General features: G+C 35.1%; 1 protein-coding gene across 2 annotated transcripts in view; it reads right to left on the bottom strand.

Annotated features, from left to right (window-relative positions):
* LOC101720103 (vomeronasal type-2 receptor 1-like) overlaps window positions 1–14,674 on the bottom strand; it is a 28,614-nt gene extending 13,940 nt beyond the window's left edge. The window contains exons 1-6 of one of the 2 annotated variants that reach the window (XM_087185967.1): window positions 14,433–14,674; window positions 9,034–9,325; window positions 5,751–6,588; window positions 5,233–5,250; window positions 2,474–2,478; window positions 2,026–2,253 (exon numbers count right to left, since the gene is read on the bottom strand). In XM_087185967.1, the coding sequence (XP_087042093.1) occupies window positions 2,026–2,253; window positions 2,474–2,478; window positions 5,233–5,250; window positions 5,751–6,588; window positions 9,034–9,325; window positions 14,433–14,674 (1,623 nt within the window). Of the gene's footprint in view, window positions 1–2,025; window positions 2,254–2,473; window positions 2,479–5,232; window positions 5,251–5,715; window positions 6,589–9,033; window positions 9,326–14,432 lie in introns of both variants that reach the window. The other variant, XM_004834499.2, reaches the window with a different exon arrangement.
* Window positions 14,675–15,121: the final 447 nt, after the last annotated feature.

The raw sequence follows: 15,121 nt of genomic DNA, 5'->3' as shown, positions 1-15,121 counted from the left end.
GGGAATGTAAACTAGTCCAAGCATTATGGAAATCAATTCAGAGATTTCTCAAAAAGATAAAAATAGAAATTCCATTTGACCCAACTATTCCCCTTCTAGGTATCTTTCCAAAAGAGCTAAAGACATCATATTACAGAAATACATGCACATCAATGTTTATAGCAGCACAATTCATAATAGCTAAATTATGTATAACAGAATACTACTTGGTTATAAAGAAGGAAAAATTTAAGACATTTGTAAAAAAATGAAAACACTTTGAAAACACAATGTTAAATGAGATACATCACGCTAGTGTAAGTACCATCTGGTCCTCTCATTTGAGTAATGCAAAGTACAAATAAAGAGCAAAATAAGACTTATAAAAGGAATCAGGGAGCTAGATCTTTTGCAAATGGGAAGGGATCCAAGAGACTATGAGTGAAGGGAGGGGAGAGGAGAAAAGTAACAAATATTTAAGATGCATCATATACATGCTCCAAATATCCACAATGAATGTAATCATTACTTGTTGCAAACATGAACTAAAATAATAATAATAACAATAATAATGAAAATGAGGAAAGGAAATCTAGAGGTGGCTGGAGGGAGGTAGGTGGAGAGGAGAAAGGGAATAAAAAGAATCAAGATATGTTAAGTACATGTACTACTCCCTAAGATGAATGTAAACTTCATGTACTTTAAAAATATACTAATGAAATTAATTATTTTTTTGATACCAGGGATTGAACTCAGGACCTTGCACTTGCAAGGCAGGCCCAGTGCCACTGAGCTGAATCCCCGTCCCATAAAATTAAATTTTAAAACAGCGAAGTCCTGTCATCAGCAACAACATAGCTGGAACTGGGTATCATTATGTTAAATGTTATAAGCCAGGCACAGAAGACAAGTATTACATCTCACTCATATATGGAATCTAAAAATGTTGATTTCACTAGAAGTGGAGACCATAGAACAGTGGTTATCAGAAGATGGGGCAACTGCGTGTGTTGGAAGGATGAGGAAAGATTGGTCAACAGGTACTAAGTTATATTTAGACAGGAGTAAGAAGCGCTGGTGTGCTGTTGCAAGTAGGGTGACTGTAAGTAACAATAATGTACTTTACTTTTCAAAAAGCTAAAAGAACAGATTTTGAATGTTCTAACCATAAAGAAATGATAACTGTTTGATGAGATAGATATGTTTAACCTGACCCAAACATTGCATAATATATATGTATGGAAACATCACATAGAACTCCATAAATACATATAATTTTTATGTTTTTATGTGAATTGAAAGTAATTTAAATATTAAAAAGCAAAGAAAAAAATGTAAAAAGTAAGAAATACATGATCTAAAATTGGAAGAAATACATGATATGTGAGTTGAAAATAATTTAAATATTAAAAAAGCAAAGGAAAAAGTTTAAAAAGTAAGGGGCCAGGGATTTAGCTCAGTGGTTCCCCCGCCTTCCTCACAAGCGGAAGGACCCGAGTTCGATCCCCGATACCAAAAAAAAAAAATTAAAAAGTAAGAAATACATGACATAAAATTAAAGTTTATTTTACTTAGAAAAAAAAAATCCATTTCAGAAATTAAGATAGAGGTAAAAAGGGGTTAAAAATAATTTATTTCAATGAAAACATAGTAAATGTCATCAAATAAAAGCAGGAAAATACAAAGAATAAAAATCATAGAGAAAAAAACAAAAACTAGTCAAGAAAAGTGGATGAAATGAAAGGCAGACAAAGGAGGTCAAGTAAATGTCACCAGAGTACTTGAATAAACAAAACAAAATAAGGAAATTAAAATGTAATACTGCAATCCAAGAAAACGTTTCAAAAAAATTAAATAAAAAATCTGAATCCATATATAAAAAAGGTATGTACTGTACTTGGGAAAATTGATTTGGAATTTGAAAACATCTCTAGGTGTTTTGCACTCCATCATTGCATAAAAAAAATATAGCATTGTAAATATAAATATATATATACAAATTCATATATATATATATATACAAAATAAGATGTCAGAACAACTAACCCCTGATGATTCGGTGTTCCAAAATATCGTCGAATTCTTTTCCAAAACAAGTTCAATCTTATTTGGTTTAAATTTATATTCTCCAATCTTCACAAAGGCAACTTCTCCATTATCATCTAGTTGCCAGTTTAGAATATCGTAGTGTCCAAACATGTCTCCATTACTATCAAATTTTATTATCTTTCCATCATGGGTTTCAAATCTAACCATCTTCATATAGTACATTAACTAGAAAGCAAGATGGGAGAAAAGCAATTTGTAAAATTCAATTGTCTAGGAAACAGTTTTATAAAGAAAATAATTTCAGGGCTGGGGATTTAGCTCAGTGGTTCTGCCGCCTGCCTCACAAGCACAAGGTCCTGAGTTCGATCCCAAGTACCCAAAAAAAGAAAAGAAAAGAATTTCAAACTCGTTTATTTCATGGAATTGTATTTCTTTTCTTCTACACCTTTGCTGTGTAAGACAACTCTCGCCATGTGTGGTAATTCAGGTGGTTGGCCAAATTGAGTTAGGTTATAAGTGTAAAATGTACCCTGAATTGTAAGGATTTAATTTTTAAAATGAAAATGTAAACTATCTCAATAATTTCATATGATTATTTCATATTAGATTATAATTACATGTTAAAAGAATCATTTTGTATATATCAGGTTAAATAAATTATTAAATTTAATTCTTTTTTTTTCATTTTTTAATTTGACCACTAGAAAAGTTTAACTTACTTGTGTGGTATATTAAAATTGTGTATTTTTATGATATAATACTAGTTTATACTAAAGCATAGTGGTGCCAAATATGTCCTAATACCTTCATAGGAAAGGAAAATGCTTTTACCTCTGTCCTAGATTTCTTCTACTTATACATACCAGACTACTTACACCACCACTACCACTGCTCTGGGTGTCAGGTGCTAGAGATATAGTGACACTAGACAAACAGGTACTAACAGTAAAATTCAATATCGTCTATGTTGGTATAGTGGAAAGAGTGTTGAAAGGGAATAGACAAAGGGGTGGCTAATTGCAAGATTGGAATTTTTTTACTTTCCTGGAAATGATCACTTGAGCTGAGTTTAAAAAGATGAGTAAAAATTTGCCTAACAAGTACTGGGAAAGGAGATCTCTGACACTGTGAGCCAGCATACAACTTTCCTCCTTTAAGTTGTTTTCCTTAGGTATTTTGTCACAACGACAGAAAACTGACATGTTTGGGGAAGGGCTTTTCTTGCTCTTTCCTCATTTTCAGAAGAGTAAAGCAAGGAGGCTTCCCCTCCCTGAACACTCCCTAGAAAAACTTTTCCATTATTCCATCTATTTATCATCAGTAGATGGGTAGGACACAGGTCCCTACCACCAGGTACAGAAAAATAATTTATAAATGTCCAGTATTACCACGAGATTAAAAGAGTTTCCCAACATATATTTTCTGACCAAGTCTACTAATGGAGTAAGGTAGAAAATGGTATAAAGTATACAGTTTTTTATTTTAAATAATAAATGATTTTAATCTTGATATATCTATGAGGCTTTCTTAAATGGGTGTATTAACATTCTCTAATGAGAAGTCTTGCTTTTTACAATCTTGACTTGCTGACTTGTGAAGAACATATCGAAGAGAATGAACCATGTTACAGACTAACCTAACATTCTCCTTGACATTATGTGCTCCCTGAACCATCCCTAAAGCTCTTCACTCTAATATTCTAACACATAATTGTTGCTCTTTACACTAATTTAAATTTAATATTGCAATGTTCAAATAATCAATCACAGAATGGTTGTTCACCATACAAAAAGGTTTTGTCTATTGCAAAAGACATACCCAGAGGACTTCTTTTAAGAAGAAAAGATTCTTGTTTGGCATTTAAAATATACTTTAATTTCTCATTTTGAGTTTATTACAGTTCCTTTAGAACCAATAAATAAACCTAGCACTCAGATTTTGGTGTCTAAATTCCATTCTTCAGTAAATGTAAACAGGGCTTTCTGAAGAAATGGCTGACTACAGTACAAGAGCACCCTGGGAACATTAAGGTTCCAAAAACTAAAGAAGTGCTTAGAAATCATAAGAATACATCAAAAGGAAACAAGAGCCAACTCAAAGTGTCTCCTGCTAGACAAATCTGAAAAGCATTGAGCAACAAAATAAATAATAATTATGGATTATTACTCACAAAATAGAAATAAATATCTATGAATCTGCATTGATATAAATAAATCAGTGAAAGAGGAGTAGAATTCTAGTTGATAAATGTAGTAAGAATGAGGTAAAAAGAAAATCATTGCTTTTCAAACAACGTGGTAATTAAGTGCTTAAGACAAGAAGAGTCATCAGTGGACACTAAAATTGGTGGGGGAAAGTATAATGAAAACACAGCATTTTCCCAAAATATTGCCCCACAGAATAATTACTAGTCCCAAAGAAAGAGTAACTTCACAATAGAAAAACATAATGATAGCACTGTAATTAAGTGGCCAAAGTTAATATCATCAATTACTCAAGACAATTATATCATATATCTCCTGATATGAGGCATAGACAAGGACACAATATTATTACTTTTATGCCACTTTTTGCCAAAAATGCATAACTTCAACCTAATTATGAAAAAAATTACACAAATCCAAATTTTAAAATTCTAAAAATATGTGCCCAGTAGGCTGAAAAATTGAAAAATGAGGAAAGGAAAAGCTGTTACAGATTTGGACAGACTAAGAAGTCACAAAACTAAATGCAATATGTGATCACTTTGAAAATAAAACTAAAGATGCAGTGGTTCCAGCCACTGTGGACCCTTGAGCATGATGAAGAATTAGTGTTGCAAGAGAGTAAAGTGGTGAGATCAGAGAAGGAGAGGAGGCAAAATCAGAGAGTTAAGGAGAGGTGACAGTGCTGGGCCAGGAATAATCCTACACTATCTTTTCAAGATAACAGAGGAGGTACTGAAGGATGTACTCAGGAAAGCATTCTGGTTAGGTGTGCATCTTGGTAAGACCATTCAGGTAACTATGTCCGAATATCAGTTGTTCAACATCAGACCAAAGACAGGAGATGTGGGAGCAAATCTTCAAGATAGCTCCTGATATCTCCTGGCATTCATGCTCTTGTGTCCTCTTCCACACTGCACAAAGACTACATTTTCCAGTTTCCCTTGAAGCTAGATATGACCATATGACAAAAGTCTGACTACTAAGATGTAAGGAGAACTGTAGTCCAGGAAAGATTCTTAAATGGAGGGATGTGCTTGTCTTTGCCCTTTCTCCTTCTTACTAGTTAAAACATGGACACATGTTTGAAGCCAAAATAGCCACCTTAGATTACAGGGTGATATCCCCATACTGTAGATGGTAGAATAACAAGATAGGAGAAATCTGGCTCTCTGTGCTACTCTTTCAGTCCTAGAATATGTATCTTCCCATTTAATGTATGTGAAGGAAAAAATATCTTGTTTAAGGAATATCTTGTTTTGGAAAGTTCCATATCACTAAACACAAACCTAATAATAATTGTTAACGGATGAAAACTAAAATAATGTGCACTTATGCTACACAAGCAACCCATTATTTTAGGTGAACATGTGGCAAATCAATTGATTTAGGCAAATCAATAGTTTTAATAGCATAGATTCTCAAGGCATGTCATTTCATTAAGCTATATCTTATAATGTCAGGTTGAATTAAAAAAACTTACTTGCCAAGGCTCAAAGTCAGGTAAATATGCACAACTCGAGTCCGGTGAGAATGGCCCCCTTCTCTCTTCACATCTACTTAGTTGATCCAGGGCATGAGCCATAGCATACACAGCTTGTTTGACATTGTTTGTAATTCTGAGCTGAGACACATCCAAATAGGTATTGTTAAGGTCTTCCAACTTCTCCTCTCCAGTACAGAATTTATCAGACATGGCATATAATCTGTCTTCTTTACCAGTCATATTCACTCTGTGGTCAACATTGTAGGGAACACTACTATTTGGCCAAGTACAGTTAAATGCAGTTTGCCAGAATTCAATGGTCAGGACATCATTTGGATCCTTGCTAGGATGGACATCATAAAGAAATTCTTTTAATCCTGGTATATCAGTTCTTGGTATTGCAAATCCAATACTTCCTCCAAAATATGGGAAATATTCAGGCTTTGCAATGAGGGCTGAGGTAATCCATGCTTCACTCGCGATCCATGTTCTGTCAGTTATGTTATGGTAAACCATTTCTAGCACAAAAGGACTGAGGTCAATATCAGATGCATAAAGCACAATGACTCTGGCGGTAGAACTCCTTATAGCTTTAACAGCTTTTTGCATTTTCTCATTGGAATAGACTTTGGGTATGGTTTCAGAGAATGCAATACAGAGATTAACCTCCTCCATGTGTTCTTTAAAAGCTTTTACTCCATATTTACCATAATCATCATCAGCTGCAATAGCGCCTACCCAGACCCAACCAAAGTGTTGGATAAGTTGTACCATGGCTCTGGACTGGTACTTATCACTGGCTATTGTGCGAATATAAGATGGAAACTGGAATTTGTCACTAAGACTTGAACAAGTAGAGAAGTAGCCCACCTACAATTGAAAATATTTGTGCAATTATTAGAAAACAATAGCCAAAACTTAAATTACACAATTTGAGAACATGCTTATTGGAGAGGGAGGTAATGTAGCAGTTCTTCTTCCCTTATTCTTACATCTTTTCATAGACAGAAGGACATTTTTCTCCTCTACCTATTCAGTGGGTGAGAACTATTAAGGGATCACTTTTGTCTTCCCTGGCAATTCTTTTCCTACCCCACCCTAAGAGGGTTAGAGAACTAATTATTAAAATGATTACATTTAATGCAGTACTTTTCACAGGTGGAGTCATAGCACTGAATGAGACAAAGTGACTCCCCTAGTTTTTCAAGTCTAACATCTCATTCATACAGTCCTCTCTCTCTTCTCCTCTCCTCCCCCTGTCCTCTCCTCCCTCTCTCTCTCCCTTCTTTTTCCTCTTCCTCTCCCTCTTTCTTCCCTCTCCCTCTCCCGCCCCTTCTCCCTCTTTCTTCCCCTCCCTTTCTCCTTTCTTTACTTCTTTATCCCTCTCATCTCCCTCCTTGTCCATTACTTTCTCTCTTTATCTCTTCTCTTTCTCTCCCTCTGCCAGAACTTTTAAGATGCAGGATGCGGGTTCAAAGACTTAGCTCAAAACCTCAGGTCTAAGCTTTATTGTTCACAAAGTTACTTTCATTTTATACACCCTCATATTATATACACATGTCTAGATAAATGAAGAAGTACTTTTTCCCTCATTTTTCAGTAATCCTTGTAGGTACTTCCCATCAGTACGACCTGAAGAATAGTGATCAGATGATCAGGAATTCCTGACCATTTTACATACATTTTTGCTGTAGCTCACCCTCAGCCTCACTCACTCTACAGTTAAGAACACACATCATATTCTCACATCCCCTCTCATGTGATTAACACATCATCTCTGGTAGGATCCTCCACATTACAATTCCATACTTCTCTTTCACGAGCACTAGACTATCCCTATGTTCTTTTTCCTTTACCTTTTGTTTTATTCTTACTCCGCTGGCTAAAGTTGGCATTCCTCTTTAGAACCACCTAACCAGCAACAACATGGAAGCCATACGTAGGAAAGAATCTCATTTAAAAAGCAAAGACATCTCATTTCTAATTCTGGCTAGATAACTGATCAGATGTATAAGACCTTAGACAAGTTACTTAAACCTTCTGAACACTGGTTTCCTCATTGGTGAAATTAAGATAATGAAAATCTAGATCTTTAAGTTTGCTCGATTTAGTAAATGAAATAACAAAATGTGAAAGTGGTAGATTTCCTTTACTTTCTTTGCAGAATTACTACAAGGCTTTAAGAAGAAAATCTATCCAGAGGTGTCTAGCCTATGTCTGGATTACTGATGGTGCCTGGTGGAAGATAGAATTTATGATACCAGCAGTTTGTCTAAACTACATGAAGCCCATAGCTAATGTGGTGAGTCTCCTAACATTTCCTCTTAGATGTTTCTCGGTACTTTACTGTACTCCTACATTTGAACTTGTAGCATTATAATACTATATAAGTGATACTTTTTATAATTATCTCAAATTATCCCATTACTTTAATAACAGAAATAATGTTAATCATTATTCACATTAAGAAATCCTAACTATTGATGTTTTAATGACCCATACTTAGGAATACTTAAAGAGCTTTATTTATATTTTCTTAGTATTACATTCTTCCTACTAATATATATCCTTATATTGAAATGATGAATGAATATTTTTGTTGAATTCTCTCTGAATTTAAAATAATCTGTAAATGAGCATCTCAAAATTCTATCTACCTTGTGAAATTTCCAGGTCCATTTCAGTATATTAGTGTGTGAACTAACACGGTCATGAATAATAGTCATAGGGCCGGAGATTTAGCTCAGTGGTTCCACCACCTGTCCCACAAGTGCAAGAACACAAGTTTGATCCCCAGTACCAAAAAAAAAGAAAAGTTTCTAATGAATAATAGTCATTAATAGAACAAAAATCAAAATGAATACCTGTGTGTTCCACCTACCAGTCAACCTACCAGTAATTATTGATGCCCTACATTGTGCTCCAGACAATGCTAAAATAATATGCTTAGTGAGATGTCAACATGAAAATCACTGATCACAATCCCAGTCAAAAATCAAAGCAGGAGGGGCCAGGGATTTAGCTCAGTGGTTCCATTGCCTGCCTCTCAAGTGCAAGGTCCTGAGTTCGATCCCCAATACTAAAAAAAAAAAAAATCAAAGCAGGGTAACTGGGATACAGCGAGTCTCAAATTGCCCCAATGTAGGCATCAGTTCACACTTGCCTGACTGAACACAGGGGAGCAGCATCACCACCCCTGTTAGACTCTGGAACTTAGACTAACCTCCCCTGAGCACCCTGTTAATTGCTGCAACTTCTATAAACACAATTTGTATTTCTTTATAAGTTAATGCACAGCATAATATTCTGAGATACCTGAGGTAAATAATACAACCCTAGAATTCTTGAAGCAGCAATTGATAAGGACGATCCACCTGATCCAATAATTCCTGCCAGATACGCTCCAGTACTATTTCTAATATTGGGTTTGTTTTCTTCCTGCCCTGTAAGGAAAACCAAAGCTGACTCCATTGCTTTGGAGATGGTGAAACAGGTATCAAAGATCTGATAGCCCAGAGTTGTATTGGGCAAAATATCCTTCCTCTCATTAATTTCTCTGATCGTGTGAATCATGGTTTTCATCCAGCGGAATCCTCGAAAGTTAAACCTGAAAAGAAAATAGTTTTTGTAAGGCCTTAATCAGTTGGAAGGTCCTTGGAAGGAAAAGGAGCCTTTAGTTGGGGAGAATAACAATATTTTACCAAAATATCAGAGGCAACTCACTTGTCTAAGCATGTTAGTTTTTATAAATGATATTACAAACTTGAAAAATTCAAATTTCAAGATTCAAATTCACAGTCATTGTTCATTGTTTATCTTGAGGAGCAATTTTTGAATATTTTCTTGCCCTGTATATGTATTACACATCCTTTCTTCCTAACTGCAATGTTTTCACAAAAACACTTTTCTTTCATAATTCCCTCCACCAAACCAAGTACCAAATAACCCCTGCATACATGTTTTCCCCATTCACTGAAAGCCCCTGATGCCAAATAATTCTCCTTTCTCTCCTCTTTTCCTTCTCTTATTTTTTTGAACATTAATTATAATTATAAAAATTATCTAAATACATGAAAATGCTTATGTTAGTATATAGAATTATATTATGTAAAGAAGTCACAGTTATAGGCTATGACTTCAAGTACATAATTTTTTTCACGATTTGATTATTAATGTTGAGAGATGTTCAATTGAAAATGGCTACTTCTTCCTGTTCTGCTAAATAACCATAAACACAATGCCTCCTCCTCTCTATTCCCCAACTGTGAAAGAGGAAGTATTTCTCTTTCAGTCTGCCACCATTTTTTTCAATTCCTTCTCCATTAAAACAATAACTATTTTATTCCCTTCTTTCTTTCTTGAGTTTTAACCAAATTTTATCCTACTTGACAGCAAGTACCCCCAAATGATTTTTTTCTTTTAATAGCTTCTGTAGGTGTAGTATTTAATTCCATATCTTTTGCTTAATAAGTATTTTTGAATTAAATATCTAATAGCAAATAGCCCTGCTACCTGGATTTTTTATTTAGTTTTTTTAATTTTTAATTTAATATGTAGTTTTTTAATTCCTCCAAGACACTGTAAATACAACAGTGAACAAAACAGACACAGTATTATCTAGGCAAAGAAATAGAAATGTAGTCAGAAAATTATAGCACAAAATAATTAAAGGGGAAGGTCAGTGTAGGTTCTATGAAATACAAAGCAGGAGCACCCAGCCTTGGATCAATTAATAGCCATGATAAGGTTTGAAGGATGATGTTGTGGTTGGGACACAACATGTCCCCCCAGAAGGCTCATTATGTTGAAGACTTGGTTGCCCGCTGATGGACTTTAGGAAGTGATTGGACCATAAGAACTCTAATTTCATCAAGTGGAGTAATCTCATGAGTTCATTAGCTGATTGGATTTATTAGGAGTTAGCGCCTACTTGGATGAAGAAGATCACTGTGGGGATGGCTTTGAAGGATATATTTTGCCCCTAGCCCTTTCCTCTCAGGCTCTCCTTCATCTACCTCTTGTCTGACATAAAGTGAGCCATTCTTCTCCAACATTTGTTTCATGCCACGATGTTCTGCCTCACTAGGGACCCAGAAACAATGGAGCCAGGTGACTATGGACTGAAACCTCTGAAACTGTGAGTCTAAACAAACCTTTCCTCTTTTAAGTCATTCTTTTCAGGTGTTTTGTCACAGCGACAGAAAGCTGACTGACACAGATGACATATAAACAGCAGACAAGACTACAGGCAGAAGCAACCCATGTGTAAATACATCACAACAGGAGATCATGTAACATTGAAAGAATGGAAAGATCAGTGTGTTTGGAGGAGACAGAGTGAAAGTGAGTGCAGCACCATGAAAGAAGAAAGTGGAAAACTAGAAGTTTCGAGAATACAGAGAGTCTTATCCATCCTAAGATACTTGGATTCCAAATTTATACTGGTGGCAATATAAATTTTTGAAATATATATATGTATATATAGAGAGAGAGGGAAAAAAATACCTTTTTAAAGTAACATAACAGTACATTTCAAGAGCTAGACATTCCACCCCTGAGAAGTTATCTAAAGACAGCTCTTCCCAAAGGAAAAAGCTGTCTGCCCCAAATTCTTCATTATAGACTTCTGATACTGAAAAATTGGAAGGAATTTACATATCTAGTGATAATACATTGACTGTGTAGAAACATTTTCCCTTCATTACAAAATAAATTTTTAAAATTAAACAGTAGTATGAATATAATATTAAATGAAACAGTATGCAAAGTTGTTTCTACAATTAAAACTATATGTTAATCATATGAATGTTAGGATAAGGCTGAATAAGGAAATGTTTTCAAATGGCAGAGGATAATTACTGGAAGGATAGAATTTGGGATAATTTTTTTCATTCATCATGATTTTCCAATATCATTATACACTGTATACCCTTTTTCCTCAAAAAATTTCTCTAAAAAAATTAAAAGCATCAAACTTCAGTGATATATGCACACTCATGTTTATAGCAGCACAGTTTGTAATAGCTAAATCTTGGAAACAGTCCAAATGCCCATCAAATAATGAGCAGATAAAGAAGATGTGGGGGGCTGGGGATTTAGCTAAGTGGTTCCGCCACCTGCCTCACAAACGTGAGGTGCTGATCTCGATCCCCCGTACCAAAAAAAAAAAAAAGAAGTGGGATTTTTTTATACAATGGAGTAATACTCTGCCATAAAAAAGGATAAACTTGAGACATCTCTACTTAAATGGATGCACTGTGAGACCATACTCAAGTGTAATAAATCGAACACACATGTTTAAATTTTGCATTCTTTCTCTGGTGTGAGAAACCAAAAGGATAGATAAAGACCAAAATGCATAATAGATATTGGGAAATAGGAAGAAAATATTTAAATGGGAATGGGAACAGGGAGGGGAAAGGGGAAGAGAAAAGAAGGGAAAATGAAAAAGAATAGAAAAAAAAGGAAATAAAACTTTTGTAAATAAGGAGGGGAAGATGGGTTGCAGGAAGGAGAGGCAGTTGGGGAAAAAGGAAGAATCAAGATATAGCTTGTACAGGTACAAATTCCCTATGATTAATGTGATCATTATGTATATCTAAAATGTACTGATAAAATTAATTTTTTTAAAAAATCTATAACCAATGAAGGAAAAATTTCTCTAAACTTACCTTTGTATAAATCAACCAAAATAAAAATTAAAATACCAGCTTTCTATTCCACTTCATTGTATTTCTCTGGCTTAAGTAACATTTATAAAATAACAGAAAGATTTCCTCTTTCATATACCTTATCTGATGGCCAACAAAAACTATCATCTTGTTAAAATTGTGGAGAATGAGATTTCGTCCACTAAAAATTGAATTTCTGAATAAGTTCCAAGTTAATGATGCCAAAATTAAATTACTATCAGATTAGGCTTGGGCCAGCTTCTGAATCACAAATGGGCCAGGCCTCCTAGGAGGATGAAAAAGAGGCAAGGTTACATGGAGTCCTGGAGAATATTGGAGGAATTGTTGGCTGTTACTGGTGAAATGAAATATATAATTCTAATTTTTGAAAAAATACATTTTTAAAAATTTATAAAACTAGTAGTCACTCAAACTCTGATTGCAATGATTAGACAAATCCCAAAATTACCTAATAAGGGAATTATTTTTCAAATGAGATGTACTTATTTCTCACTGCTGTTTCAGCCACAGTAGTTCTGCCAAATTATTTTTAAGGGAAAAAGAATTTATATTTTAAAATATGTATATTGGATTTCCCATCTAACTTTTCTAGAAAATAACCTTTAGAAGTTCCAGTGAAGAGTAAAGAACAAATTAAATGCTTCCATGTATGAAACAGTAGTGTGTTGCATTATGGAAAACTGTCTTCATTTTGTCATTAAGAATTAAAGAACTGGGCCAGGGATCTAGCTCAGTGGTTCTGCCACCTGCCTCGCAAGTGCAAGGTCCCGAGCTCGATTGCCTGTACCAAAAAAAAAAGAGAACTGAGAACTTCTGAGATAATGAACTGACTCTGTCATGTAGCTATAAGCAAAAGCCCTTCTCCTTCCCTGCACTTCACTGTAAAATGGCAGTTAAAAGTCCATGAAAAATATAAGTAGTGACTCATGGCAATCTTTTCCCTTTGCCAAAGACGTTGCGATTGATTTCTCTCTTTAGTGACATCTCAAATATGGAGCGTGAAATATGATCAAAGAAAAGAAGTTGTGATCAGTAAAGATGTAATGGTGTAAGAAGCTGTTAAAATTTTCTCAACATAAATTAACAACTATAATTATTTGCGGCGTCATAGCTTATGATACAATGTAAAACACACAATATTGAATTGTGTCTTTGCTGTGGTCACAATTATTTAGTACAGATGCATTTGAAAAAGGGTCAAGAAAAGATGCAGAAAAATGAAAAAAAGCTGCTCTGTTATGGCAGTAAAATAGTGAATAATTGTTTTTCTTTCTTTTAATTTCAGGCATGTTTGCATATGGGGTGTGTGTGTGTGTGTGTGTGTGTGTGTGTGTGTGTGTGTGTGATGCCCACCTAACCTATCTTTGCTTTTCTTACAATAGATTACTAGCAAAGTCAGATTATCAGATATGGATCCTGATAATCTGATGCGACAACTTGGAGGTGAGAGAAGAAGCAGAAGCCTTTTGGCAGCTGAAGGGTTCTTGCCATCAACATTAGCTTAGAAATAAATCAGTGTTCCCACATGGAGTGTTTCAGTTGAAGAAAGTTTTAGTCTATAACAGTTAATAATAAAGCTACAACACTGCACAGCGCTGTGCCACTGTTCTCAAACCCTAATGTGCTCATAAGTCAATAGGAAGTCTTATCAAGATGTAGATTCATAAGGATAGAGACCCTGATTTTACATCTCTAACAGGCTCTCGGGTGATGGCGATCCTACTGGCCTACTGACCACCCTTTGAGGAGCACCATCCTACACCATACAGAGCCCTTCTTGATTCGGTCTGAAATATAGAAGTGGAAAAAGATGCACTTGGCATCAAACTTTTCCAGTTTCTAATCACTTTTATAATTTCCACCTTGGAGAAACTGAGGCCTAGAAACATCTTCTGTGTCAAACAGAGTGTGTCAGAGTCAGAGTTAGCATCCTGCTCCAGTTCTGGGTTCTGGCCCCATACTTACCACACCTCCCTCACTACCTACAATTGGTATAGAAAGAAGACTAAAAGAATGGCTTACCCTTCACATTTTGCTGATACTGGCTCCAAAATAGACTCATTTGCTGGGATAGTCCTGGAGTGTATAGGAAACAGTCCTCCAATAACAATTGTATGGTTTTTGGCATCTACATAGCCATTCAAATCAAACTTGCCCAGCAACCTGCAGGTCTGTTCTTCTTTCTTTTCTTCAACTTGAGCGTCTAAGTCAGTCCATAAAAATACAAGAAATCCTATAACCAAACATTTCTTTCTGTTGGCCATTTTAATAAGGTGAGCTTGGGAAAAATGTCTCGTGTTGAAATAATGCAAGTTTTAATTAAGCACTTCAACAGAGCATTGCACTGTATGTGCGTGTATGGCTCGTCCCGATGGACTTGGCTTGTTGCTACTTGCTACATAATTGTCGAGTCTCAGTCACAGCACCTCACAATCACTTGGAATTTATGGATCTGGATTGGGAGCTGAGTAATCCTTTTGAAAAAAGCCTTGTAAAAATCTCTTTTATGCTTATAGCAGCAACATATAAAATGGTTAAAAGAGCTATTTTATTTTGCAGAAATTGTCCCTTTTTTGTTCATCATTATCAGCTTCATTCATTCTCATTTCAGCCACCCTTGTGAGATCTTCTCATGCCCTAAAGATGAAGTAGGACATCCCACTTCATCACAAAGTACCAAAAGAGGTAACATTAGGCCAAGCTCTTTCCTT

The sequence above is a fragment of the Heterocephalus glaber genome, unplaced genomic scaffold (genome assembly GCF_053883595.1).
Source record: "Heterocephalus glaber isolate CG9 unplaced genomic scaffold, H.glaber_assembly_v1.0 deba00001504, whole genome shotgun sequence".
Taxonomy (NCBI): domain Eukaryota; kingdom Metazoa; phylum Chordata; class Mammalia; order Rodentia; family Bathyergidae; genus Heterocephalus; species Heterocephalus glaber.
The sequence above is the reverse complement of the archived record's forward strand: the minus strand, read 5'-3'. Positions and strand labels throughout refer to the sequence as shown.